The sequence below is a fragment of the Verruconis gallopava genome, assembly GCF_000836295.1.
Source record: "Verruconis gallopava strain CBS 43764 unplaced genomic scaffold supercont1.1, whole genome shotgun sequence".
Classification (NCBI taxonomy): domain Eukaryota; kingdom Fungi; phylum Ascomycota; class Dothideomycetes; order Venturiales; family Sympoventuriaceae; genus Verruconis; species Verruconis gallopava.
This window is the reverse complement of record NW_015622137.1, coordinates 704,147-731,193: the sequence shown is the minus strand read 5'-3', so window position 1 is coordinate 731,193 and position 27,047 is coordinate 704,147. Positions and strand designations below refer to the sequence as shown.

At 51.5% G+C, this 27,047-nt stretch overlaps 11 protein-coding genes across 14 annotated transcripts; 4 read left to right on the top strand and 7 right to left on the bottom strand.

Annotated features, from left to right (window-relative positions):
- Positions 1–13: 13 nt before the first annotated feature.
- PV09_00278 lies at positions 14–1,641 on the top strand. Of its 2 annotated transcripts, XM_016352995.1 has the most exons (8): positions 14–194; positions 248–262; positions 542–561; positions 614–640; positions 711–730; positions 780–897; positions 1,088–1,103; positions 1,151–1,641. In XM_016352995.1, exons 1-8 carry the CDS (start codon positions 140–142, stop codon positions 1,330–1,332), a joined length of 453 nt encoding a protein of 150 aa, XP_016219252.1. In that variant the 5' UTR covers positions 14–139; the 3' UTR covers positions 1,333–1,641. The 2 variants fall into 2 exon arrangements, with proteins under 2 accessions (XP_016219252.1, XP_016219253.1); XM_016352996.1 differs by having other exon boundaries at positions 946–1,641.
- Positions 1,642–1,759: 118 nt separating this feature from the next.
- On the top strand, positions 1,760–3,765 carry PV09_00277 (uncharacterized protein). The gene is made up of 2 exons (XM_016352994.1): positions 1,760–2,164; positions 2,233–3,765. Exons 1-2 carry the CDS (start codon positions 1,839–1,841, stop codon positions 3,341–3,343), a joined length of 1,437 nt encoding a protein of 478 aa, XP_016219251.1. The 5' UTR covers positions 1,760–1,838; the 3' UTR covers positions 3,344–3,765.
- On the bottom strand, positions 3,579–6,687 carry PV09_00276 (glucose-6-phosphate 1-dehydrogenase). The gene is made up of 6 exons (XM_016352993.1): positions 6,257–6,687; positions 5,935–6,007; positions 5,858–5,878; positions 5,451–5,795; positions 4,444–5,383; positions 3,579–4,310 (listed from the first exon to the last, which is right to left on the bottom strand). Exons 1-6 carry the CDS (start codon positions 6,298–6,300, stop codon positions 4,192–4,194), a joined length of 1,542 nt encoding a protein of 513 aa, XP_016219250.1. The 5' UTR covers positions 6,301–6,687; the 3' UTR covers positions 3,579–4,191.
- A 312-nt stretch (positions 6,688–6,999) lies between these two features.
- On the bottom strand, positions 7,000–7,808 carry PV09_00275 (uncharacterized protein). Its single transcript, XM_016352992.1, has one exon. The coding sequence runs from the start codon at positions 7,741–7,743 to the stop codon at positions 7,246–7,248; it is 498 nt and encodes a 165-aa protein (XP_016219249.1). The 5' UTR covers positions 7,744–7,808; the 3' UTR covers positions 7,000–7,245.
- Positions 7,809–7,858: 50 nt separating this feature from the next.
- On the bottom strand, positions 7,859–9,985 carry PV09_00274 (uncharacterized protein). Its single transcript, XM_016352991.1, has 5 exons — positions 9,846–9,985; positions 9,632–9,711; positions 8,842–9,558; positions 8,463–8,773; positions 7,859–8,401 (listed from the first exon to the last, which is right to left on the bottom strand). The coding sequence occupies exons 1-5, from the start codon at positions 9,887–9,889 to the stop codon at positions 8,351–8,353; spliced, it is 1,203 nt and encodes a 400-aa protein (XP_016219248.1). The 5' UTR covers positions 9,890–9,985; the 3' UTR covers positions 7,859–8,350.
- Positions 9,966–12,730, bottom strand: PV09_00273. 2 transcript variants are annotated; one of them, XM_016352989.1, is made up of 3 exons: positions 12,216–12,730; positions 11,044–12,159; positions 9,966–10,993 (listed from the first exon to the last, which is right to left on the bottom strand). In XM_016352989.1, the coding sequence occupies exons 1-3, from the start codon at positions 12,308–12,310 to the stop codon at positions 10,573–10,575; spliced, it is 1,632 nt and encodes a 543-aa protein (XP_016219246.1). In that variant the 5' UTR covers positions 12,311–12,730; the 3' UTR covers positions 9,966–10,572. The 2 variants fall into 2 exon arrangements, with proteins under 2 accessions (XP_016219246.1, XP_016219247.1); XM_016352990.1 differs by having other exon boundaries at positions 9,966–12,159.
- Positions 12,731–12,961: 231 nt separating this feature from the next.
- PV09_00272 (uncharacterized protein) lies at positions 12,962–14,432 on the bottom strand. Its single transcript, XM_016352988.1, has 3 exons — positions 13,893–14,432; positions 13,679–13,818; positions 12,962–13,577 (listed from the first exon to the last, which is right to left on the bottom strand). Exons 1-3 carry the CDS (start codon positions 13,948–13,950, stop codon positions 13,209–13,211), a joined length of 567 nt encoding a protein of 188 aa, XP_016219245.1. The 5' UTR covers positions 13,951–14,432; the 3' UTR covers positions 12,962–13,208.
- A 24-nt stretch (positions 14,433–14,456) lies between these two features.
- On the bottom strand, positions 14,457–14,807 carry PV09_00271 (uncharacterized protein; the record flags this gene model as incomplete). Its single annotated transcript, XM_016352987.1, has 1 exon — positions 14,457–14,807. One exon carries the CDS (start codon positions 14,805–14,807, stop codon positions 14,457–14,459), a length of 351 nt encoding a protein of 116 aa, XP_016219244.1.
- A 655-nt stretch (positions 14,808–15,462) lies between these two features.
- On the bottom strand, positions 15,463–16,894 carry PV09_00270 (uncharacterized protein). Its single transcript, XM_016352986.1, has 2 exons — positions 16,368–16,894; positions 15,463–16,313 (listed from the first exon to the last, which is right to left on the bottom strand). The coding sequence occupies exons 1-2, from the start codon at positions 16,569–16,571 to the stop codon at positions 15,939–15,941; spliced, it is 579 nt and encodes a 192-aa protein (XP_016219243.1). The 5' UTR covers positions 16,572–16,894; the 3' UTR covers positions 15,463–15,938.
- PV09_00269 (uncharacterized protein) lies at positions 16,826–19,247 on the top strand. The gene is made up of 3 exons (XM_016352985.1): positions 16,826–17,743; positions 17,924–18,647; positions 18,698–19,247. The coding sequence occupies exons 1-3, from the start codon at positions 16,890–16,892 to the stop codon at positions 18,743–18,745; spliced, it is 1,626 nt and encodes a 541-aa protein (XP_016219242.1). The 5' UTR covers positions 16,826–16,889; the 3' UTR covers positions 18,746–19,247.
- A 216-nt stretch (positions 19,248–19,463) lies between these two features.
- Positions 19,464–26,277, top strand: PV09_00268. 2 transcript variants are annotated; one of them, XM_016352984.1, is made up of 18 exons: positions 19,464–19,528; positions 19,582–19,902; positions 20,038–22,056; positions 22,180–22,828; positions 22,923–23,083; positions 23,293–23,311; positions 23,369–23,382; positions 23,517–23,554; positions 23,606–23,638; positions 23,772–23,779; positions 23,834–23,855; positions 23,910–23,947; positions 23,999–24,469; positions 24,646–25,026; positions 25,136–25,201; positions 25,266–25,334; positions 25,525–25,616; positions 25,720–26,277. In XM_016352984.1, exons 2-18 carry the CDS (start codon positions 19,582–19,584, stop codon positions 25,960–25,962), a joined length of 4,644 nt encoding a protein of 1,547 aa, XP_016219241.1. In that variant the 5' UTR covers positions 19,464–19,528; the 3' UTR covers positions 25,963–26,277. The 2 variants fall into 2 exon arrangements, with proteins under 2 accessions (XP_016219241.1, XP_016219240.1); XM_016352983.1 differs by having other exon boundaries at positions 19,464–19,902.
- Positions 26,278–27,047: the final 770 nt, after the last annotated feature.

The window sequence follows — 27,047 nt, the reverse complement described above, 5'->3', positions numbered from 1 at the left end:
TTTTGGAGGGGCGCCTCCGATCACCCATAAAACATCCCACACTGTGCTTTACGACATCTACCGACCGTCAAACTTCTCACGATCGAAAAGCACACAACCGAGAAACGCATACACGAGAAAATAGCAAGAAGACTGCAACATGCCGAAGAATAAGGGAAAGGGTGGTAAGAATAGGCGTCGTGGAAAGAACGAGAGTAGGTCGCACTCAAGTTTGCGGCAAAATGGCTGTTGCTAACGCTGGACGTAGACGACAATGAAAAGCGTGCGTAAAAACTTTCCCCTGTAGATTACAAGTCGTAAAATTATTCTTTGGAGACCATCGTCATGTCTACTCGAACACAACACTGCCTAAATTCCTGACAACCGCGCACCTCCACTCACATCATCGCTGTGCTGCGGCAGGACTATCGCAGAAGACTTGGTGCTTAAGCCACTGCGGTTAAGTCAAGGCAAGATTACGTCGAGTAAAATTCCAAAGGAGCAAATTTCGACTGGCATGATGTATTTTGTGCGATCAAGTAGGCTGACAGCCGCCAAATAGGTGAACTTGTGTTCAAAGAGGTTCGACGCGCAAGGCTGCAGTGCAATAAACAGCATGACTAACAGCGCTCAGGATGGCCAGGAATATGCACAGGTCATTGTAAGATTCCAAACCGCACAATTTTTTAATCATTTCCATGCAAAGAAGTGAAGCTAACACTCCAGTTTAGAAAATGCTAGGCAACGGAAGGCAAGTCAAAGAGCTTTGAAAGAACTACGGTCATCCTAATTTTGTATAGACTTGAAGCGAAGTGTTTTGACGGACCTACGCGTTTGGCCCACATTCGAGGAAAACTCCGGAAAAAGGTCTGGATCAACCAGGGTGATATCATTCTTCTATCCCTACGTGAATACCAGGTGAGTGTTGTCAACTATATAAGCCACGTCTTCTAGTTTTGTCTTGAGATCTTTCAGAGTGAACGCTATACCTGGTATTCGCCTTTCATACGGAACTTCGGGTCATATTAGTGCTCGCTACGAACTGCACAAGCTCGGCTTTCTACGTTATTAAATTTGGATAGACTGATGCTGACAAAAGTCTTTGTAGGATGAGAAGAGTGATGGTAACTTCTACTTGTCGAAGTAGAATGGCTGATGCTAATGAATCTAGTTCTTATGAAGTATAGCGCAGATGAGGCTCGTAGTCTCAAGGCATATGGCGAGCTGCCCGACTCCGCAAAGATCAACGAGACTGACACATACGCGGACGAGGGTGCAGAGGGCATTGGATTCGAGTTCGACGAAGACCGTGATGGATCTGATGCAAGTGAGGTTGATATTGAAGACATTTGAGGCGCTGGCCACTGGGTTCAAGTATGGATGATGTGATGAGCAGTTCGAGGCACCAACCACAAGACTGATGGCAATCCAACTATCAGCAGCACGATTCCTTATGCTGTCTGAGCAGCAACTGGTGGGGATGGCAGGGTTTTCTACAGTTCATTTGGAGGTGGTTCATCACCAGCATCAGTTTGAAAGTACATTGAACATTATGGTTCACGGAGCATAGCGACACCTATTGTCTTCCAGATGAATGAAGTTCTGTTTCTGCAGACTCATTTCGTCCGATACGATATACAATACTAGTCCGAAGCTTTTGAATGCGTCTTGTGCTTTGGTTTGTGCGGCATTCAGTATCTCTCCCGACAGGCTTTGGACCCTGAAGATGTGCAGATTGAAAGACTCGCGTCATTGTAGAAATTTCGCAAGGCTGACTCAAAAAAAGTTCGCCCCACGACTTATAACCCCTCCACTCTTTGCTTGCAATTTCCTACACTGTATTCATATCTAGTCAAAACATGTCTCCCGCACAAGATATTCCCATTGTTCAAAAAGTGGCACGGTCCGTGTCAAACAGCTGGCAGAGCGGTTATGTGCCAGCTGCATTATCCACGTCGCCAACCCTAACCTTTCATCACCCGAGCAGCTTTACCTCGCAAAGCCCGGGTCTGACACGAACGGTAACCACGAGCAAGACACTGAAGCCCTTCAACACAAAGGACATCAAAGTCCTGTTGCTGGAAAATGTCAACAAGACTGGGCAAGACATCCTGCGGGAGCAGGGCTACCAGGTTGAAGCGTTGAAGACGAGTCTGAAAGAGGATGAACTTATCGAGAAGATTCGGTAAGCCAGATGGACGGCGTCGTTTCGTGCTGTGCAAACGCCATTCGCACTAACGGTCGCGAGGGTAGGGACGTCCACGTAATTGGCATCAGATCCAAGACCAAACTCACCAAGCGGGTCCTCGAGTCGGCGAAGAACCTCATCGTCATCGGATGCTTCTGCATCGGAACCAACCAGGTCGATCTGAAGACGGCCGCTCAGCTGGGGATTGCGGTCTTCAACTCTCCATTCTCCAACTCGCGATCCGTCGCAGAGATGACCATCGCGGAGATCATATGCCTCGCCAGGCAACTGACAGACAGGAGCATGGAGCTGCACAACGGCACGTGGAACAAGGTCTCCGCTGGCTGTTGGGAAGTCCGCGGCAAGACTCTGGGTATAGTGGGCTACGGGCACATTGGATCGCAGCTGTCCGTGTTGGCGGAGCAGATGGGTATGAACGTGATATACTACGACGTGGTGCCGCTCATGGGACTGGGCACATCCAAGCAGGTTGACTCGCTGCCCAAGCTGCTCGCGCAGGCGGACTTTGTCACGATCCACGTGCCCGAGCTGGAAGATACGAAGAACATGTTCTCGGCCGAGCAGTTCAGTCAGATGAAGCAGGGCTCGTACCTGATCAACAACGCCCGGGGGAGCGTCGTCGACATACCGGAGCTGATCAACGCGATGCGATCCGGCCACCTCGCGGGCGCCGCCCTGGACGTGTACCCCAACGAGCCTAGCGGAAACGGGGACTACTTCAACGCGGACCTGAACGCGTGGGCGGCGGACCTGCGCTCGCTGAAGAACCTCATCCTGACGCCGCACATTGGCGGCTCGACGGAGGAGGCCCAGTCCGCCATCGGCATCGAGGTCGGCAACTTCCTCGTGCACTACATCAACGAGGGCATCACCCAGTCCTCGGTCAACATGCCTGAGGTCACCCTGCGTTCGCTGACGATCGACGAGCCCAACCACGCCCGCGTTATCTACATCCACAAGAACGTGCCTGGCGTGCTGCGCAGGGTCAACAACATATTGGCAGACCACAACATCGACAAGCAGATGACGGACTCGAAGGGCGACGTCGCCTACCTCATGGCGGACGTGAGCCAAGTGCAAGAGAACGAGTTGTCGGACCTGTTCGCCAGCCTGGAAGGAGACGAGGCCAGGATCAGGACCAGGATCTTGTACTAGAAAGCGTCACACGGAGTCCAAAATTTTGTAGTTTCTGGATTTTTTTTTTTTAATGTTGTTTGGGTAGCATAAGGTAGACAAGGCACGGGAAAGCAATTCAACAAAAAGAAAACGCTCGGCGACGAGCACCCGGCGCCGAAACAAGAAAGAGAAAAAAGAAATGATACGATCAGTCAATCAATCAGGGCAGAATAAATATCTGTTCCAGCGAGGCTTCAACAAAAAGAGAGGGGAAAAAAAAAAGAAACAGGTACGGTCAACTATGCGATCCATCTCGCCATCTTAGGGCGGGGCAAGACATCAAGCGTTTCCAGCATCATAATCGGATTGCAGATAAAATCAAGACACAGTGATAGAGTTTGAATGAAAAAAAAAAAGGTTCAACCAGTTTGGTCAGCGAAGAGCGTCGAGATTTCGTCTATTCACCCACATTCCTTTTGTTGCCTTGGACAAGAACCAAATCGACCCATGAAGAAATCAGACAACACAAATCCCTTTTGGCCCCTGTATCCCCCATCTTCGAATCCCCGCGCTGCGTCGCAAAGCAGTCAAGAAGCCTTTGCTCAGCTTAAATCATATGCATGTAAACGTGTCGGGTTTTTTCTTTTGAAAAGGAAAAAAAAACCGTCGCACTTAATGGCGTCACACACTCTCTTTCTATATCGCGCTACCGTAGGCAAAAAAGGGGCCGGGGGTGTTTGGAAGATATTGATGATGGTAGTGGGGCTCGAAAGGAAATGTTTACGAATGTTACACATGTTGGCCTGTAAGAGCACCAAGCACGAGTTCGCACACGTTTGACAAGCGGTTCAGATTCTTCCTGGACGCGGTTGCCTCGCGATGCGGATTTAGAGCTTGTTGGGGCCAGCCGTACCGTCGTGCATCGGCCATTGATAGCCTGCTGCATCGCTGAATTTGTAGCCATAGGAGGCGGTGAAGTCGTCAAGGACAGCGGGGCCGCGAGAACCTAGTGACTTGCATTAGCATCTGTACATTGTTTTACAATCTCGAGGCGGTGTGTGTGTGTGTGTGTGTGTGTGTGTGTGTGTGTGTGTGTGTGTGTGTGTGTGTGTGTGTGTGTGTGTGTGTGAGAAGCGTACCGTATGGGTATTCCATGGGGACGATCTCCTTGTTGTCGTCCAGATAGTGCAGCAGCGGCGTGAAGATTCTCCACGAGGCATCCAGCTCGTCGTCGCGCACGAAGTTCGAGTGATCGCCCTTGAGCGCATCCAGGATCAGCGACTCGTATGCCTCTGGGATCTTTAGGTCCGAGAACCGTCTCCGGTAAGTCAGATCAAGTTCTGTGACGACGGTCTGCATGGACAAGCCCGGCAGCTTCGAGTTCATCTTGATATAGACCGACTCGTTTGGCTGGACTCGGATCACCAGCTCGTTACGGGGGATGTCCTTGAAGATGCCGGACGTGACGTCCTTGAACTGAACGCGAATCTCCGTCTTCTGCTCGTTGAGGGCTTTTCCGGCCTTCAGAATGAAGGGCACGCCGTCCCACCGCTCGTTTTTGATGTAGGCGACCATGGCGGCGAAGGTGGGACACCTCGAGTCCTTGGGCACAGAGTCGTCGTCTTTGTAGCCCGGCTTGCTGCCGTCCAGGGACTTTCCGTACTGGCCTATGATGACGTTCTTGGGCTCGATTGCTGGCATGGCCCGCAACACGCGCACCTTCTCGTCACGAATGTCCTCCGCATCGAAAGAGATAGGCCGCTCCATGGCGAGCAGGGTGAGGATCTGCAGCAGGTGGTTCTGCATGACATCGCGGATGATGCCGAACTCGTCAAAATATCCGCCACGACCTTCAGTGCCGAAGGGCTCCTTGAATGTGATCTGGACATTGTCGATGTGATTTCGGTTCCAGGTGGCGCCGAAGAAGGAGTTGCCAAACCGCAAGATGAGCAGGTTCTTCACCATCTCCTTGCCCAGGTAGTGGTCGATGCGGAAGATCTCCTCTTCCTTCCAGTCTGGTGCGAGGGCGCGCTGAAGTTCGCGCGAGCTCGGCAGATCCTTGCCGAACGGCTTCTCAACCTGTCACGTAACGCTGATGTTAGCAGGCGGCGGCCCAGGACGTCATACCAGGCCGTGTGTCACGTACAATGATTCTGGTGATGCCATTGGTGGGGTAGCAGATCTTCTTCAGATGCTGCGACACTGGAATGAAGACGCTTGGGGGCAGGGCCATGTAGAAGACGCGGTTGGTCTCCTTGCGGCCGTTCTCCAGCTCCTCGAGGTGCTTTCTTAGGTTGACGAACGACTCGTCCTGGTCGTACTGGCCGGAGATGTACGTGCAGATGTCGGTGAACTTGCCCAGCTGCTCCTCCATCTCCTTGGTGGGTGTCTTGATGTTCGACTTGACCCGCTTCAGGTACTCTGCGTGGTCCATCTTCGTCCGCGCGTAGCCGACGATCTTGACATCTTTGGGGAGGAAGTTGTTGCGATACTAGAGCGGCGCGAACGAGTTAGACAGCGACTTTGTGGTCGGGAAACAAGAGGGCTGCTTACGAGGCCGAAGAGTGCCGGGAACTGCGGGCGCGGTCAGTACACAGGGCGAAGGGGAAAAAAGACGAGGGCAAGCTTACCGTCTTCTTCTTGGCGAGATCTCCGGATGCTCCCAGGACGACTATGACGGTGTTGTCTTTGAGCTCGATGTTGCTACACATTCGGAGATACGTCAGCACAAGCTTCTCCAGCGTCGCGGGGCGGGGGGGGAGGGGAGGCAAAAGGGAAAGAAAACACAACGAGGCGGAAGCGCGGCCACGCGGACGCCAATTGGGATCCAGCTTGGGCTTGTTGGACGCAGACGCGGCGATGAGATCGCACGGCGTTCCGCACGGTGGTCGCAGGTCACAGCGACGACGCCGGTGGAGGGAGACGGGGCGAAGAGAGTGTGTTGGGGCTTACCCAGCGGTCGGCTCGACCTTGGGCACAACGATGGTGTTCGCCATGGTCTGCGCGGGAGAAAATTACAGCGAGAAGACGGCGAAGAAGAGACAGAGAGCCACAATTGATCGGATCTCAGGGCGAAGGAACAGAGTCCGGTCGTAGCGAGCAGAGAACAGCAGGAAGAGAGAAGGGAGGGGTGGGATTGGGAGTTTTTTTGGTTGGAAATTCGAGACGGCGGGCTGCTTTGGTGGGGTATTCCCGGAGCTCGAGGCTGACGAACGGGTTGGTTGGGAGCGCGGGAGCTCTGACGCGATGATGCTGGCCGCAGCAGCACCGTCAAGGCGAGGATCGTCGTCAGGTCGACTGCGACAATGTCGATGCTGAAGATCCGGCGCGCTGGGCTGACGGCGTTGTGTCTGCGTGTATGGGCTGCGCACTGCTGCGACGGATGGGAGCGCGTGCAACGCTTTTTCACTCGACTTCTTATGCCTCTGGCCGGTGGGACGCTTGCCCACCACCACCTGCACGCCCGCCACTGACGCTCCCTTCTCCCCCCCGTTTTCCCACCGGCGACCTCGCTACAGCGCACCCGCGGAGACTCACTAATCTCCTGAGCTGGCGGTCACCGCCTGACCTGAACCCGATATCTCCGTACTCGATCGCGCTTTGTCTTGTGTGTTGCTACTTCCGAGGACTTGGCCGACACAGCCGTCAAGAAGCCAGCCGGCCGGCCTCGTTCGCTGCACACAGAACGGCGTCCGAGGGACAAGACAGAAACGTCGAGGGGACACAATGCCGCTGCTCGATGCTGCTGCTACAGCCTCGCTTGCAGGCCCGCTGTGGATGGGGAGGGGAACGCTGGATGGATGTGCGACAGCGCGAGTCGGAGCAATCGCGCGTCTGGCCCCCCATCATTACTACGCCATCACTAAGCAATGACTGTTTATCCGTCACGGCTCCCTTACCCTCAGAGAGTCTCCATCCGCCTGCAACCGCCACGGGATCACTCAAAACTTTTTTTCCGGCTCTTTGTTGACCTGCAGTCCCAAGCCCGCCCACGCCAGTTTAGCTGACCTCGTGCTTCTATCGTGCGTCGTCCGTCCAGCCAATCTTGATCCTCCCGCCGTCTCGCCATGCCACCTTCTGAGCGAGAGAGAATGGGAAACTCTCCTCAATGGCCGTTGATGCTGGCTGTCGTCGGACCAGAGATCCCCCCGTCCCCGCCGCCGCCACCGCCGCTGCTGCTGCCGCTTGCCGTACTTGGCCATTGGTCTGTTGTTTCTGCAGATGCTGCCGTGCTGCAACGCGAACATGACTAAGCGAACCTCACCTCCCCGAAACCGTCCAGCGTCCTCGTGGCACGGTTCCGGAAAACGCACCTCAAAATGGGACCACGCTCTGGCTGTATTTTGTAAGCACTGGAAAATTCTTGCTTGGAAGCAATCCAACCGCTTCCAAGGCCTCCACACTCCCCCTTCCAAGAGCATTTCGTTTTGACGTTTCATCCTCGCACCTCGTCAACTGTGACGCAACGAGCAGACGAAACAGTGGGGCCACGCCTATGCTGACGTCGGGTCTCCCTGGGTTGTGGTATGAGCAGACCGCTCCAAGGCGGAGGCGTTCTTGGGGAATAGATGTCGTATTTGTGGAACTACTACGTTGATGGAGAGTGAAAAAAAAGACACAAGCCCAGCACTTCAGCAAGTTATGCAGCCCCGTCCATAGGATAAAAAAAAGGATCCGATACGCCTGCCGGTGGTAACCCTCTTTCTTGCAAAATCCCACGACCTTAGCTTTGCTTCCCCAAAAAAGAAAAAGGTTGTGCTCTTTCCTCTCTGCCATGCCGGTCCGCCCCGCACACTTGCCTGCCATATGGGTTGAATTGGAACACAAAGGAGAGTCTTGATGAGTTTTGGATTTTATATTTGCGTGGGCCGCTGTGCATGTTGCGTATGATGTGAATTGGGGGTTTGATGTTTACGACACCGTCATGTTCTGGCGAAGAACCTTGTAGCCCGCTGTCTAATTATGATTCTGTAGACATTTACGGCTTCAACCAGTCCAAGGCGTGGCAGGCGGCTGAACGAGCGGTCGAAGGTAGCTTACGTCTTTCTAACTCTGCTTGCACTCCGCGGCCTCCTGCTTTGGCTTCGAGCCGTCATTCTGCGTGCATCGTTAGCGAACTCTTCGTGGATCAAGAACGCTGGGTTTGAAGTCGACTTGCCTCCTCGTCCGACTCCTCATCCTCGTCGTCATGATCGTCACTGAGCTCGTCCTCATCGTCTTCATCCTCAAAATCAGCATCGTCAAAGTCATCGAGATGCTCGTATTGCAGAGCCTCGCCCGTGAACCAGTCCACAGCACGTGGGATCAGCTTCTCCTTGATGTCTTCGCCAAGCTGGTAATCGAGTTCAAGACGCTCTTCGATGTCTGACGTGTTCTCGTCGTCATCCGCAGGCGGCTTTGGAGGGTTGAAGAAGTTGAAGAACGACTCGCAGGGCACTGTTTTCCGCACGACACGGGTTTGCTTGGTAGCTACGCGTATTCAGGTTAGCTACGTGGTTCTCCGGGACGCTAGGGGACGACGCATGGATGACGCTTACTCTTGTTTCGCTGCTTCTTGCTCTCTATCCTCACAGTGAGATCCTTGTTTGGCTGCCAGTCGATCTTGTCGCCTTCAGCATGGTCGTAGATGAAATCACCTCCGTAGCCGTTCTCCTCCTGATAGAAGTAGGTCTTGGAGATGGTCTTGTTCGTGAAGAACTCGTTCGGCGCGAACTCAAAGATCAGCTTGAAGCCAGGCTTCTCGAGGTACTCCATGCGGATGTCGGTCAGATACTTAAGCGCTTCTTCGTCTCTGTCGGTGATCATTTCGGCGAGCGACACTTGGTTCTTCATGGCAGACAGCCAGAACTCCGGAATGCCCTTGATGCTGTCATCGGCAGGCGTCTCGGTTTTCTCTGCGTCCATGCCATCTTCCTCGTCTTCGTTCTCCTCGTCGGCCTCTCCAGCCTCGATCTCTTCCTTGGACGGCTCGACCTCGCCGTTGACGATCTTCGCCCGCTTCTCGTACAAGGGCGTGAACTTGGCAAAGTACTTCTTCTCCAGCTCCAGAACCTCCTCCTGGAATTGTGCCTCGAGCTTGGCGTGCTCCTTCTGCACACCCTTAAGACCTGCCACTCGGCGGCGGACATTGGCAGGGAGGCTCTCAACGTAACCCGAGGAGCGGCCAACGAGGCCACTGAGCTTGTTTTGCATCATTGCAACCAGGGCTGGGTTCTGAGCAAGAAGACCAGCGGCTGCAGCCTTGTCAAAATCCTCTGCACAAGCCCGGCCATGTCAGCGTCGAAGGTCTAAAGGGAGAGGGTTGAACAAGCAGCGTCAATGACATACCTTCTTTGAGGCTTCCTAGACCCGGTGCCTGAGCCCGACTGCTGATAGGCGCGTTGTTGGCCGGCGTGTTCTGCGGGGTTCTAAGATCAAGAATGTCAGCGTCCATGTTTGGATGACAAGGTTCGTTCAGCAAAAAGAATACGTGGTGGCGGTCGAGAAACAAGCACAGCGAGAGTGGGGTACAAAAACAAGTTGGAGCAGAGGGAAGACTCACGGCGCCGCGAGGTCGATCTTCTTGTTCCTGATGGGTTCGGCCATGGTTGGCGACGCGTTAGGACGTGGTTGAAGGGTTGGGAAGCAAGGAGAGGAGTTTGTTGTGGAAAAGATTTCAGCGGTTGTACTGTTGCGTTGAACTAAAACGTTTGCTTAGGTCGTTTGGTCTGTGGCGCAATTCCCTGGTCCCTCATTGCCCGCCAAAAAAAAATCCGCCGTCAACGTCCACTACCACCTAGGCTAGCAGATCACCCCTTGACCGCAAAATGCTTCCTGTCCCGATCGCAGGCAGACGAGCCACGGCACTCTTCCGTTTCATGGACGTACGCTGTTCTGGTCAGCGCAACCGAGTGATGCAAAGTCCAAATGCTCGGCCGTCACCCTGCAACGCGGCTGATTACGTCGCGTCTCCTATCTTGCACGGGCTGACCGACCCAATCTGGATCTTCCAGTGTATATTCTTCTGTTCGATGGAACGCCTCTATCGTAGGAGCTAATTTGTACAATGTTCTTCAACCCGTTGGGTTATCCCGTTGTTCCCTTACCGAGCAGCAGACGTGTAGAAAACGTCTTGCAACCGCTCGCTGACATGACTGACAATGACTCTTTTCTAAGACACACCACTCAGTGCTTTTCCTTGCCCAACATACGAAAGCTTGCTTCCCGGACACGTCTTTACCGTATCCTGCAAGACGTGAAAAATGTCTCAGTGTCTAGTAAATTGAGTTCTACTCGATCATGCGTCTATACTTCTCCGTTTTGTAGGAGGCCACCACGGCGGCCAACGCACCGATACACAAACACACAGCAATTGCGTTTGGGCCATCTGTAGAATGATGTTCGTCGGGATGTGCTTCCTTTGCCAGTTCCGGACTTTTTCCCGGCTCCAGAATCGAGAAGACGACCCAAGAAATGAAGGTTCCTAAGAACTGCGGGAGGGTAGTGTACACGTTTAGGATGCCGAGATAAATGCCGGATAGATCTCCGGTTGTTGAGGATGGGTCTTCAAGTAAGCCGTGAGACGCCTTTTCTGCTTCCAGGTCGACTGAGGCGCGATGTTTGTGCCCCGGCTTTGCTTCCCCAGAAGCGAGTCGGTTGATTTCAACGCCTATGAACGTGAACGGTGCCCAGCACGCCAGAGCCCACGGTCTACGCAAGTCAGCCCCATCGTGAAGGATTTAGCTGGAAATGAGACTCACACTCCACAAAGAGCTACGATGGTGGTTGCTGCTCGCAAAGAAGTAACGAACGGAGCCGCAATCATTGACCCCGCGAAGATGATGTGAGAGTACGACCAAGCTGACACAAGCGGTGGCTTGTGTTTCTGCACTTCCTCGACGATCCACGCGATGCTTGCAGGAGGACGAGGTGTGAATCCATCTGTTTCCTCTTCCAGACCGTCGATAAACCATGGCATGACCATGGAGGACACGAAAGTCACAATGGAGAACACGATCAAAGCACTGCTTCCGACACGACCAACTTGTGCAAGGGAATCTGGGTGCTCCTTTGCATCTGCGGGGGCATTGAAGCGTAGATAAACTTCGCCCAACCACGTGGTCGAGTAGAACAGGAACGGAAACCAGCCGATCCAGCACCAGAACTGGACCCAGCAAATAGCTGCAATACGTTCCGGCATGTTCAGGGCTGTATCCCATATCTGCCTGAAGAGCCCCTTGATCGTTTCCAAAGCCGTAGTCTCCTCATTTTCCTTACCGTTCGTGATCAGTATCCTCTCTTCCACTGCCCAGCAAGTAGCTCCAACCGTGGACACGAGTATCAGTCCCGCCACCACGATAAGCTGCTTGAATTGCGTCTCGCCAATGCTGTTTCCAAACAGCTTCGTCAGATCCATGGCCCCAAAGCCGTACCCGATCAAGCTGCCTACAGCTACCATCCTACTAGCCCACGCACTCCCCATCTGTTGCTTCGACAGCGGGAGGGTGTCGCTGATCAAACCTCTACCGCACGCCTGCACAGCGTTGATCGCAAAATCGACGCCGTAGATTGCAAGGACAGCCAGAATCACCGTAGCAGACTTCTTCGTCTCCGGATCTTGGACGAAGAACGAGACGACCTCCGAAGTCCAACCTAGTATGAAAAGGGACGCGCAGACGATGAGTGTGCCGATCGCCATGAAGGGTCTGCGGCGGCCCCAAGGCGACGTAGACTTGTCCGCCAGTAGGCCTACTATCGGCGCCATGATCAAGCCGGAGAGGGGGCCTGCGAGCCAAACGAGCGAGACCTTGTCTTTCGTGAGGCCGAGACGGAGAAGGTACGGTGTGCAGTAGGTCATTTCGACACCCCATGTGAATCTACACGACCGTCAGCATGTCGACACGAATCGATTTGGAAAGAGAATAGGGCATACTGAATTCCAATCAGACTTATGGTCAACAAGGCCATGCGTGTCGCCTCCGACGAGCCCTTGATCCTGGCCGTCCCACTCCACGATACTTGAGCCATGATGTGCAATTGTGTACAGCGGCGAGCACTCCTGCCTGCCTGTTCTCTGGCTGGTAGTGCAAGTGGAGCGCAAGATGGCTCAATTGAAGGGGGTGAACAAAGGGGTCTAGGGCCAAGAGACTCAAGCAGAGAACGAGAGCCCTTATCAATAAGCGTTGCTCGTGATTTTCACGGTGTCCTCAGCCCACCCCTTGTTGGGCTGAGGCTGCGAACCGATAAGTTAATGGTTGCCATATTAAGCACAGCGGCATGGAGCACTCGCCTTTTGTCTAGCCCCTTCTGCTAGGTCCTTGGCCACGCGGCACTAAAAGTTCGCCGAACAAAAAGAAGTGTGAACATCTCCTGTACCTGCATGAGGCGAAATGCATGGTGTCCAAAATTGGTAGCGCAATCTTGTCTCGAAAGAATAAAAGGTTGATGGTCATCGGAAGAGATAGATTAAGAAGAGTGGCACTGGGCTGACCGTCGATCTTTCGACGCGGATTGTCCACTACCCCTGTTGCACATCATCTGCATGGATGCTCGCGGCTTTTGACTAATCCATTATGGTTGCGAGCGATGGCGAATGCTTCATCACAATGATTGTCAACAGAAACAAGACCGAACATACGCAGCCGCCTGCTTTTTCTTTTTCTTTTTTTTTTTTTTTTTAATTCTCCTCCCAATGTATCAAGTTGATTCGCTAAAACGATACACGACGGTCGTAAGCAACACTTTCAGGCTCTTCCCAAGGCGGACGCAAACAGCCACCCGAAGCATAATCACTAATGCCATTTAACGCCCGCTATAGCGGTATGAAACCCCGTTCTACTAGTCGTACAAACCGCCTCGACACCGGTATCGACGGACCTGCATTGAAAAAAATTATGCATCAGTGATGTTGCCAACGCACGCTAGCCTACATGACAGCGCATTTGTTACCGCCGGCAGGTTCATTCGGGTTCTGACTCTGCTCAATCTCCGCAATAACAGCATCGAATGCCTTTCCCACATTTTCATCGTACCGAGCGCTCGTCTCGACCCAAGCGCACTTGAACTCGGCGGCGAGGTTCTGTCCTGTTTCTTTCGAAACCTGCCTCTGCTCTGGCCGTACGTCGCTTTTGTTCCCTACAATGACCATGGGCACGGTGTCCTGGCCAAGGTGATTGAGGATCTTATCGCGGATGATGCGTACCATCTCGAAGGACTGCTTGCTTGCGACCGAATAGACAATCATGTAGCCGTGGATGCCAATAAAATGCTTGGAGTTTAGGATCGAGTACTCATCCTTGAACAAGTCGTTAAAATCAACGCTGCATTACTTTGTAGGCGGCAAGGTGGGGACACGACTCAAATGACGCCGTGTTTTCGTGAGAGCTCATCACATACCTGACCTGCCGTATCTATGATCTCGGTCGCGAAATCTTGCCCTTTGTACCGAATGACCTTGGAGAAGGTGTTCTCGATAGTCGGGTAGTAGCTCTCGACAAAGTGGCCGTCAACATAGCGCACCGTGAGGGACGACTTGCCTGCCATGGCGAGGAATTCCGTTAGCACCGTCCCGCAAAGAGTGAAGGAGCAGTACGTCAAGAGACGGACGCACCGACTGATCGTGCGCCTACAAGAGCGACCTTTCGTTGTTTTGGGGGACCTGCAGGCATCGTAGAAGGTAAGTTGTTATTTTCGGTTCGAACGGAACAGCCGAGCAGAAAGTTGCTCCTCGTAACGGGCTGAAGGAAAGACTAGAAGAGGAGGAGGAAGAACGAAGAGAGGGGTGGACTGCGGCTCAGCGTTGGCCGATGTGGTGGTGGTGGCTTCAATTGCAGTGACGCAAACCCGTACAAGCCAAATCCTTTGAGCACCGCGGCCAGGGGGGTTTGGGTTACTCTAGCGGAGGGTGGTAGAGCGAGAGCGAGTCGAACGAGGGCGCTGGGTCAGAAAACCATACACGTCTAAGCCAACGATGAGATCAGAGGAAAGCTTCAATCCCGCAAGTGGGACCGTGCTCCCCGCAAACCCATCGCAGCCATGCCCCATCAGTTTCCTGACTTACCCGAGAGTTACTTCGCCAATCATTGCTCTGGCCGTCCAACGTCCGTCTCACTCAATACGCACCAGCCCTGCGCTGGACGAGCGAAGGTCTTGTTTGAAATGAAATAGACGTTCTTCACTCACCGACGTCGTCATCGTCCTGCTTGTCAAGCCTCCATCTGTGCCATCGTCCTGATGACGATCGTGTCTCGTCGCGATGGGACCATCTCTTCCGGTCGTAGTCGCGCAGCTGTCGTTCGACATTTGCTCCGAAGTAGTTGTCGCAGTTGTACGTGAAGTGCTCACACGGCGCGAGGGTGCGTGCCAGTCGTTCCATCTTGTGTCGCTGATTCTGGTGCCTCCTGTTGATGGCCGTGTCACTGCATATATGTAACGGCGCATGCTCCTCGTTCTTCAGGACTGCAAGCCGGCGTCTGTCTTCAGCACTCGTTAACGAGGGCTGCAGTCGGCTAAGTAAATATTCCATCTTGAATCCTTATTGCTCCGGTCGTATATCTCACTGGCCCTGAAATCAGCGCGAAGTGCCAGCGAAATGTAGCCCTTCAGCCTCTTTTCAGCCGCAAGGGAAACGCCGATATTGTCGCCGCAGACATCCCGAAAAGAGATATCCAATTACTACAAACACTCCCAGATTCTCTTGGGCAAGCATGCCATCACTGTTGCCCAGAATCACGTTCGCTTCTTCTCCATGATGTAGGAGGGGCAAAAATTGGACACCCATACACGAAAAGCGTAGCCCTGTCTTTTCTGGTCAATATTTTTCAGCTTACACGGCTTTCATTTAAATGACCCAAAAATTTCAATGACAGCTCAGGCTACTCTTATGTTCAAGAAAGAAAACCATGCGAGCAAATTGCCCCTTCTCCCGCAGGTTGACATGCATTCACTCGTCTTCGTTCACAGACCGAGGCACTTGACCGCAATATTGTCAGCTTGCTAGTCGATATCTTCTCTTAGTCTACATATATGCACATGTACAAATGGTCATTCTTGTTGACAGTGGTAGCAGCATCGAATTAAGCCGCCTCTTAATTAATCCCAATGCCATAGTTAAGCTAGTTCTTGTATGCATATATTCCTTTTGCTGCTCAGGAGTGAACCCTAGGCATTTGGTTTAACCAGGCACTATTTGGTAAACTGATGTATTTTCGACAATGTCGTGTCAGACAAAAGCACTGGAAAACATGTGGTACAAACCTCTGCACTACTTGAGGCTTAAGTACCGTTGACCTTGGCTGAACAAGGAAAGAGGTGGCTCCTGATTCAGAACAGACAATCAGGACGACATTCCTCTATCAAAAAGGCACTCTTGTCGGCGCCCCAGGCATGTTAAGGAGTCGTCAGTTCATTATATTTGCAATACTTTACAGATCTAGTTTGCCCAAGTCGTGTTTCCTGCTTAACCTAGCGATCAAGGTCTTCACATAAAAGAGAATTGGAGTAATAATTGCTAAACGTATTAAGCAGACCCGAAGCTATTGTGGACACACTCTTGTAGCTAGGCGAAAATGTGAATGGACTTGTGTGTTGATGGGACGCTGTGATAAATAACCATCTGCACATAACCTCAACACCCGAAAACCTTTCGCGTGTAGAATCAGAAGTAGTCATCACTGCTTCCTTCTTCAAGTATAATTGAAGGGCTGGTAATCAAACTTCGCCGCGCCCATTTCAGCTGAGAGTCCGGAATTGCTGGCGAGGCAAGAGGCGACATGTGACCGGAAGAGATTCCAGCAGATTTGGGTGACACATAGCCGAGATCATCCACATGGGTGAGTGGTGTGCGCTTGATTTTCTCCTTGCGTTCTTTCCGTCGAGCGCGGTGATCAGCCATTGTCCTCTTCGCTGGCTCCGGCGGAGGTGGCGAGTGGTTGAGTTTGAGAACTGAAATAAACCCTTGATGAACAAACAGTAATATAGAACCAGCAAAAAGACCGATAAGAGCTGCAGTAGACAAGTAGATATAAATCGTCTACAGTACTGTGATGTCAATACACTGGTCTCGAAGTGTCACGGCCCGACATACCTCAACAAGACTACCTGGAAAACATTGAGCGGGGTACAAGACTATAGCCCATATTGCCTGGCAAAAATGGATGAAAGGGAGCAGCAAAAGGTATAGGAAGTACAATATCGGCGTGAAAGGATAGAGTATCCAGCTGAGAAGAAGTTTTAGGATTTGTCCAACGTAGGCCACGATTGTGAGGGCCTTTTCGAAGAATGGATTCATGACTTCCGATGGTCACGCATCCAATATGAGTGAACAACTAAAAATGCTGTTCAAGTTCACATGATAAAAAGAACCCAAGGATCTTTCTATGCCTAAATTCTCAAAGTGATGATGATTCCCGAGCAAAGAGAAGTCGCTATTCCGTCACTCTGTGGTGTGAATAGCGGCACACCAGGCTGTTTCCAGATGCAGCCTAGTGCATTATTCCAAAGCTGCACCTTTGGATGGACGAACGAGAGTTTCAATTAAGCAGTGTCGCAAAAAAAAGAATGCCTAGCGTCCATCATCAGTGTGAAACGGATATTCCACGAGCTACATATGGGCAATCAAGAGTCGAAGCCCTCCTCGTCCCACCAAAGCGGCGTTTCGTCGTCCCAACCGCCGTCACATGCCTCGAATCATGCCACCACAAGCACCCATACCATAGAGAAGGGTAAGAGCGTGCCACGAAGACGACAATCGGTGCAGGCTTCGCTGTCAGGAGCTAAGGCAACGGCGAGTCCGTCGGCGAGTTTGGCTAGTGCAACGGCAACGACCTCCAATTCCAGCAAAGGTTCTGCTGAGGACTATCTAAAACGGGCCGCCCAACCTCAAGCTCAACCCAATAACACGTCCACACTTCAATTTCGACCTATTGACATACCGGAAACCATGGGCACATCATCTTCAAAACCCGTATCGATCGAGAGAACCACACCTCAAACCGCCGACCCCGCGTCCCCGCCTTCGCCACTATCTCGACCTATCGATGTGCCCACCACGCAGAGCCCAGCTCAAAGCCATGCACAAACACCCAGCCCGCCGTTAGAAGATTCGTCTGGCTTTGTGGATGCCTCTTATCAACTTGCTGCACCTCAATTTTCTCGCCCTCCACGATTACCTCTCCCGATCGAAGAAGAAGTACATGTTCCCGGATCTCCTATCATATCGCCCGCAGATATATCAGCGCCAATAGGGCCCATAGAAGGTGAAATAGCACTTCCACGAAGAGCATCTGTCCTAAGCAGTACAACGGTAGATGATGATGATCTGGGTGATGACGTGAATTCTTTGGAACCTTGGAATGGTGCTACTACTGTGCCAACGTTATTGGAATGGCGAGAAGAAGGTGAAAAGGTCTATGTTACGGGCACGTTTGCTGGATGGGACAAAAAATTCAGATTACACCGCAAGTAAGTATCTCGTACGTTTTTTTGCTATTCAAGAGTCTATGCCTAGGACCGTACACCTGCTTTTACCCGCTAGCCATCCCCATTTGATGAAGCCAACATGGTCGATGAATCCTTCGTGCGATGTTTAGGCAGCTTGCTCTTGAATTTATCAAGCATCATCAATGGCTGACGTTGCCGCAGCGGTCCAAGCAAGCATCCCGGGGCGCTCTCCGCTATGATAAATCTTGTTCCAGGCACCCACCATGTACGCTTCATCGTCGACAACGAAATGAAGTTGTCGAAGTTTCTCCCAACTGCCGTCGACTTCACCAACTTCCTCATCAACTACATCGAGGTAGTCCCACCTCAGCCCGCTGAATCAAAACCCGACTCGGATGCTCTCCAACAATCTGCAGCGGCAGCTGTTCCTCCACAAGTGCAATCTACACAAGTCTCGGACGAGCCCAGTGTCCATACACCTCAGGCTCCACCCGTAGTCGCCGCGCCCGCGCCTTCCACTTTAGCACCAAGGCCGGATGCTACGCCTAAAGCTATCCCAAGAGACCCCAGGGAACGGACCTCATCAGAAACACTAGCATCCCAAGTTGATAAGCCGAAGATGGCGCCAATTGCCGTGGGTCCTCCTAAAAAGTACCACACACAGATACCACAGTTTCTGCTCGACATAGAGGCAGAAGACGACCAAGCTTTGTACGCTAGGGCGTCTGCTCTGATATCCACGCTTCCAGAGCCGCCAAGCCTGCCCATGTTCCTTGGAAAGAGTGTTTTAAATGGAGCTACCCCTATGAAAGATGATGCCAGTGTTCTCGTGATGCCCAATCATACCGTGCTAAACCATCTTGCTACAAGCAGTATTAAGAACAAAGTACTTGCAACCAGTGCTACCACGCGATATAAGAAGAAGGTGAGCCGTTGTTCAGTTAAGCGCTGACCAAGTAAATACTGACAAACCAGTTCCTCACGACAATAATGTATAAACCAACTACACAGGCCATAGACTGAACGGACGGACAACAGACAGGAAAAGTGATTTTCGAATCGTCGCTCGGACAACGGCACCTTGCAATTTGTTGTGTACTTGAGGTGTGCGAAGAGAAGTTCATCATCTTTTCGGTACGCGAATTAGGAGGGGCTACCACCCCCAAGCGCAATATAGACACCACAAATATGAGAATAATCTTTATTTCATGGTGCACGCTGAAGGCAACTGGCGTGGGTGAAGCGCATCAAATCCTTGTAAGCTGTGGTTTCAAGACTTGAAGGCAATTGGGTTCAAGGGACTACATTAGATCATATCTGCGAGGGTGTAATCAAGCAGCTGATGAGATGGGTTACTCCACATCCTCGTAAGAGTGAATTAGATAGAACTCGATGCAATGAAGTGATGTCCAGAATGATATCAACTGGTCAATGTGCGGAGCTACAGAACTACCTGTTTGAAACGACTTTAACTGGGAACTTTATGTGCCAGTCAAACAATTCATCCCAAACAAACGTTCTTCCGCAGTTCTGTCTAACACAATCTTGGTCTCTTCAATGCTATTCAATCTAATTGGCCCATGAAATTCCTTTCGGGTTCATAAGATCTATTATTGAACCGAAATACAGACCCACCAGTTCGCAAACGGAGACTTAACTTAATCACCGAGGAGCTTAGTCAGCAAAGGGTCTGATGATCTCATGCAGGCATCTAGCTGTGCTTAGAAAGATTTCCCCAAAGCTTCGGTCTCAGATCCCTAAAGCTCCGATCGACTGACGTGCAGTTCACCCAGCAAGCTACTACAAGTAACGCACGATCAATTGCAACTTGCGTGAAGCTTTCTGATTGTTCAAGCCAGATGCACGCCGATTTGCAGCAAGTGCCCCTCTTAAGCAGCACCGTCAACACGACCCATATTAACGCCGTTGACACTTTCACGCCCGACGTCTCGAGCTCGTATCTTGTCGCTTCCAGACGGAACGGACAGCCACTATGTAACAACCCGGAAGGATGGGGCCCCCTGAGCCCGATACGATGGGACTTTACGCCATGCTTCTTGGATGTCACGGTGTTGGCCGTTGCGGTATTTGGGCTGTTGGGAGGACTTGGGGCCATATGGTATTTGAAAAAGCAGACCAGCCAGCGCGTCGCAAAGAACTGGCATTTCTGGGCTAAGTTGGTAGGTCCGATTCTGTTGAGCTTCTTAGACTAGATGGGTTTGCCACACGAGTTCTCGTCACAAGAACTTGCATGAGGTCTTCAAAGCCACGACAGAAACTTCAAGGACGCGAGAGCTGACATCTCTATCACTTAGATTGTTCTCGCGGGAGTAATCGTCGACTATGCTCTGCAAGCCGTTTTTCAGCTTCAGTTCTATAAAGATGTTTGGATTGGAGACTTTAGATTCTGGACAACGATCATCACCGTTTTCTCACTCTGCGTCATCTTCTACATTCAATATATTGAACACTGGCGATCTCGCAATCCAAATGGCGTTGTTCTCTTCTATTGGTTGCTTCTGCTCATAGCATCCTCGGTGAAGCTGCGGTCTTTGATGGCACAAGAGATTCAGAAAGAGCACGTTGCCTACTTTGCTGTATACTGCGTGGGAGTTGGACTTGCCGCACTCGAATTTGGTCTTGAATGGCTAGTACCAAAGAAGTTAAGCGATTACGATGCACTCGGCGACGAATTCGAATGCCCATATAACTACGCAAATGTTTTCAGCGTTTTAACCTTCAGCTGGATGACGCCTATGATGAAGTATGGATATAGCCACTTCTTGACTCAGGACGATCTATGGAATCTCCGTCAGAGGGATACTACAAAAACAACGTCGGAAGCATTTGATGCCGTATGGCGGGAACAGTTGAAGAAAAACCGACCAAATTTGTGGACAGCGATGATCAAGGCATACGGAGCACCTTACTTCCGAGGAGCAATCTTTAAAGTTGGTTCGGATGTACTGCAGTTTATTCAACCTCAGCTGTTACGTCTCCTGATTTCTTGGGTCGATTCTCAAAAGAAACCGAACCCGCAGCCAATCGTCCGTGGCGTTGCCATTGCATTAGGCATGTTTGTTGTGTCATTCTCACAGACCGCGTTCCTTCATCAGTACTTTCAGCGTGCTTTCGAAACGGGTATGAGGATCAAATCTGGTTTAACCGCAATGATCTATTCAAAGGCGCTGAAACTCTCAAACGAAGGACGCGCGACCAAATCCACTGGAGATATTGTGAACTACATGGCTGTCGATGTGCAACGGTTGCAAGATCTCACTCAGTTCGGTCAGCAGTTATGGAGCTCACCTTTCCAAATCTTTCTTGCGTTCGCCTCTCTGTATCAACTCGTGGGCCTCAGCTTTTTGGCCGGCGTTGGGGTGATGGTACTTATGATTCCCATCAATGGCATCATAGCGCGGCTCATGAAAAGGCTGCAAAAGATACAGATGGGTAACAAAGACAAAAGGACGAGACTGATGACGGAGATATTGATCAACATGAAGTCCATCAAGCTCTATGCGTGGACAACGGCGTTTATGAACAAGTTGAACTACGTACGAAACGACCTGGAGCTTTCAACACTGAGGAAAATCGGCGCAACACAGGCGTTTGCTAACTTCACCTGGTCAACTACACCATTCTTAGTTTCCTGTTCGACTTTTGCGGTCTTTGTGCTCACTCAGAAACAGCCTTTGACCACGGACATTGTATTCCCTGCTTTAACTCTATTTAATCTGCTCACATTCCCTCTTTCGATGCTTCCAATGGTCATTACCTCGGTTATTGAAGCTTCTGTTGCTGTTTCACGAATATCCTCCTACCTTACTGCGGACGAACTGCAACCTGATGCCATCACTCAAGAGGAAACAGTAGAAGAAGTCGGAGAGGAATCTGTTTGCGTACGTGATGCAACCTTCACTTGGAACAGGAGCGAAGGCCGGACTGTTCTTGAAGACGTCAATTTTAGCGCACAGAAAGGTGACCTTAGTTGCATCGTCGGTCGAGTGGGCGCCGGCAAATCCAGTCTTCTGCAGGCCTTGCTAGGCGACTTGTACAAGATAAAGGGCGAGGTTATAATCAGAGGCAGATGTGCTTATGTTGCGCAGAGTCCATGGGTCATGAACGCTTCAGTTCGCGAGAATATTGTTTTTGGGCACCGCTGGGATCCACATTTTTACAACAAGACTATTAAGGCTTGTGCCCTTGTGGACGATTTCGCAACTCTTCCGGACGGTGATCAGACTGAGGTTGGGGAGCGAGGTATCTCGTTGTCTGGTGGCCAAAAGGCCCGTTTGACTCTTGCCCGTGCTGTCTATGCGCGAGCTGACATTGTAAGTCACACTTGCGAATAGTTGGGTTACGCATGTACATGTGCAGTATGACTTGCACTCGTCCCTGCAATGTCACATTTTCCCATCCACTACAAGATGAATGATGCAGCTAATGGGATTCAGTATCTGCTCGATGATGTTCTGTCTGCCGTTGACTCTCATGTTGGACGTCATTTGATAGACAATGTCCTCGGACCTAAGGGACTGCTCGCTTCTAAGACAAGAATCTTAGCTACTAACTCAATTCCTGTTCTCATGGAAGCAAATTTTGTCCTTCTCCTTCGCGACGGACGTATCACAGAACGTGGTACTTACCAGCAGCTTATGGCTATGAAGGGCGAGATTGCACAACTCATCCGAACTGCAAACAACGAAAGTGAGGATATGCAGTCTCCCGACCGCCCGGAGAGTCTTGCAAGCGACGAGACAGTGTACGACGAGGAGCGCGATTCTGACGAAGGGGATGAAGCGGAAGTTGAGGCCGTACAGGGAGGTATGGCACAACTTGCGCCTTTGCGCTCTGCTCGCGGTACGGCGCGTAGATCCAGCGGTGTTACGTTGCGCAGAGCGAGTACCGCCAGCTTCAGAGGTCCACGTGGCAAGAACCTGGATGAAGAATCCAACGGAGCCCTTAAAACAAGGCAGACAACCGAGAAATCTGAGCAAGGCAAAGTCAAGTGGAGTGTGTATCTCGAGTACGCAAAGACGAGCAATGTTGTCGCGGTAGCCATCTACCTGTTTACATTGATAGGCGCGCAGACGACTTCGATAGGTGAGCCCACTTATTGTTGCACCTGATCAACAGAGACCAAGTCGAGACGTCTTTGTGGCGCCAATACGTCTTGCTAAAAACTGACTGTTTCCAGGTGGGAATGTTTGGCTTAAAAAATGGGCTGAAGCGAACGCTGATTCCGGATCTAATGCACATATCGGGAGATATCTCGGAATCTACTTTGCCTTTGGTGTCGGCTCATCGGCCTTGGTTGTTGTTCAGACACTAATCCTGTGGATTTTCTGCTCGATCGAGGTGAGTTTGGAATTTGCATTGATGTTGCAGTAGCCAGCCAAACTACGTCCGCACCGGGCCGCAAGGGGATGCCAGTAGTGACACTAATTGTCTTGCCGGCATCCCCCCGTCCTGCGCTAAAGGATGCTAGCACTAATTTAGGGCCGGATCTGGTTACGTGCGCAACACTAAATGCGGATCGATTCACTAACGTCACATCCCATAATTAGGCGAGCAGGAAATTGCACGGTGAGTGATCCTCTTGGCCTGCTACTTTTGGTTGTGCACTATTGACTCGACATCCAGAGCGAATGGCATTTGTAAGTGGGCATGTGATTCTACTCGGAGTTTCTTCCATCGTCCACCTCCTGGCAGCGCCACTATGTGGAGATGGAGAAGCAGACCGAAGCTACCGTCTCGCTTTGAGCTCCCGAGGCTGACAGGCGACTCAAAGGCCATTTTCCGCTCTCCAATGAGCTTTTTCGAGACCACGTACGGAGATCTTTAGAGACCTGATCGAGCCTATGCTAATGCGATGCTCAGACCAGCGGGCCGGATCTTGAATCGCTTCTCCAGGTAAGAGTCCACACCACCTTTCTGGTTACCAAGAATGCGGGTAGGGCGATTCGTCCTGCGTATCGCGTTAAGCAAAAATCACCCTCCTTCAAGCCGGCCAATCATCATGAATCTTATGCTGACCCTCTCGTAGTGACATTTGTAGGTGCGCGATCTGGTTATTAAGATTATTACTAACAGCTTCTAATTCCAAAGACCGTGTTGACGAAGTCTTAGCGTAATGTCACCCAACCTGCTCGCTAGGCCGCTTCATTGCTAACTATCGCCGCAGCCGCACGTTCAACATGCTTTTTGTAAACACGGCAAGAGGTATGGCTGCTTTCGGCAAAGAAATCTCCGGTTGACTGATTTGGGGAATAGCAATCTTCACTTTAGTCGTCATCTCCACGTCGACGCCAGTATTCATTGCTTTGATCTTGCCGCTTACAGGTTTGTATCTGTACATCCAGCGGTATTACCTCCGAACCAGTAGGGAGCTAAAGAGACTGGATTCTGTTAGCCGCAGTCCCATTTATGCACATTTTTCGGAGTCTTTGAGTGGGCTAAGTACAATCCGAGCTTACCGCCAGCAGAAACGCTTTTCCTTGGAGAATGAATGGCGCGTCGACGCAAACCTTAGAGCATATTTCCCTAGCATCAATGCTAATCGCTGGCTTGCCGTGAGACTCGAGTTTATTGGTTCGGTGATCATCTTTGCAGCTGCAGGTTTTGCTATCATCGCAGTATCTGCGGGTAACGGTCCGTCGGCGGGGTTGCTTGGATTGGCAATGTCATATGCATTGCAGATTACGCAGTCTTTGAATTGGATTGTTCGGCAGACAGTAGAAGTTGGTAAGTGCGCGGCCAAGTTTTTCCGTACCCAGCTATCACCAATCTACCCTTTCTGTGCTTCCGAAGTTTTTCGCGACAATCCATTGTTGAAGAAGTCGAATGTAGACAATGGCGCGATTCAGAGTGTGCTAGTCATTGGGAGTCTCTATAGCATATTTTATTAACGCCCAGAGCAGAGACAAACATAGTATCTGTGGAGCGGGTGCTGGAATACGCTGCTTTACCAAGTGAGGCGCCGGAAATCATCGCCAAGAAGAGACCACCAACTAGTTGGCCCTCTCAAGGTGCAGTATCATTTGAAAATTTTTCAGCGCGCTATCGACCTGGCCTGGACTTGGTTCTGAAGAACGTGAATCTGTCAATTAAACCCCACGAAAAGATAGGGGTAGTAGGTCGTACAGGTGCCGGTAAAAGCAGCTTGACCCTTTCGCTCTTCCGCATTATCGAAGCTGCTGAAGGCCACATCAGCATCGATGGACTTAACACGAGTACAATTGGTCTCATGGACCTCCGCAGACGCCTGGCAATCATTCCACAAGATGCTGCCTTGTTTGAAGGTTAGTCGATCAGGCTCATGAGGCCCTCGCACTTTGCGGCGACGTGACTGCTCTCCGTCTCTCACAGCTTGACTCTTCGTGCTTAGAATTCTCCTAACGTTCGCTGCAGGAACATTAAGGGACAACTTGGACCCTGCACATACACGGGATGATACAGAGTTGTGGAGCGCTCTTGGTAGGTTCTTCCAGTCGTTCCCACCACCCTCTTCTATGCTGTAACTGACGTGCCCATGCAACAGAACATGCCAGACTCCGTGACTATGTGGCTGCAATGCCCGGTAAGCTTGACATGCAAATCAACGAGGCCGGTAAGTCCGGATTCATATCCGACCCCCAATTTTCAATCATGAAACAGGAAGCCACTCCGCCTCCCTAAACTTATCCATCAATGATCTGATCGTAGCTACTCTGTCCATAATTCTGCGTCTGTTCGCAGGCGGCGATCGTGTGGCGGAGTGGTCATCGGGCAATATTTTCAAACGCTAATGCGGGGGTTAGGCTCAAATCTCAGCTCTGGACAGCGGCAACTTGTCTCCCTAGCTCGCGCACTGCTTTGCCCAACAAACATCATGGTCCTTGACGAAGCCACGGTAAGTGTCAAGGGACGTAGCGAATCAGTTGTCTACGATTTCAGCAGATCTAATTCGTTGGATTTGCGATCTATGACCCCTGTGCTGATCCGATCTGAAACAGGCCGCTGTGGATGTAGAGACAGATGCTGCAATTCAGGCAACCCTACGCAGTTCAATATTCAAGGACCGTACGATTATAACAATTGCACATCGTCTTAACACCATCTTGGATTCGGACAAGGTGGCAGTGCTCGATCGTGGCCAGATTAAGGAATTCGATACTCCTGCCGCACTGATTCGTCGTAAAGGTCTCTTCTATGATTTGGTGAAGGAGGCAAATCTTCTGGGATCGGTAGATATGTGAGATTTTGCGGGGAATGCATGCGAGTTAACCATGGGGGGAAGGGCGAAAGTCCCAGGTACTAGGTCGAAGGGCCCATAGGACAGGATCGCAGTCACACTCAGCCTCAGTCATTTGTGCTTGCACAGTAGAGGAAAGCTCGAAGTCCTTTTCATGGCCGGTACATACCGCGCCGCTACGACTAAACCTTGTCGACGACAATGTATCAGAGGGCAATAAGAATTCTTGACTACGTTCATTTCTGTGGGCAGAGACCAGTTCTTATTGGGTAGTGTGGGTATGTTTTCTTTTGCGCCTCGTGCATATCGCCTCCCACACACGGGGCCTCTGTATTCTTTTCGTGCACACCAAGGGGTAGAAAGCTCGCCGATCAGCCCGCGCAGCGGGCACCGACCGACAAGGGCAGTTCCCGCGGTGGCTTCACAGTGACGTACTCCGTACCGTGTGACAAATTCGCTAGGGCCCGCGTCGGGGCGAGAGGTCTTCCGGGTGCACTCGTATCCTGGGAAAGGCGGCTGTGTGGCATATGGATGTCATGGGGGAAAACGCAAGACATGCCGCCAAAGCTGTGCTACAAACGACTCTGCGGCGGCCGTCAGGCTAGACCGTGGACCCATTTTGCGGCGTCTGCGGCACGCCGAAATGAAAAGGACATGATGATTACCGTCGCCGGGCCAAGGTCAAACGAAGGAGAAGAACAGGTAGAAGTGGTTGACCGAAGTCGTCTACAGCTCCTCTGCGCTGGCCTGGACTGCTGTTTGATCTTTGTCTCAGGTGGAGGCTCACGGTGAGCGCGCGAGAAGAGCAGCAAACTTACGCCTGCGGATATCGATCTTGACAGGAGATTTAGCGGCCCTGTTAGCGGTGATCTGGGTTTTAGGGGCATCTCAATCATGCCAGGCCCGATGGGCCGGTCCAGTCATGGCGAGCCCGGCAACCAGGTCGCAACCGGCCCTTGTGATCGCGCCCTGTCTGGAGAGGGTGCGAGATAGATCACGGCGGAACCTGGCAGACGGCTGAGAATACTTGTTGGGGTTCCCAGGTCACGGCGCACGATGGCTTGCATTGTCGGAACTGATTGCGAAGGG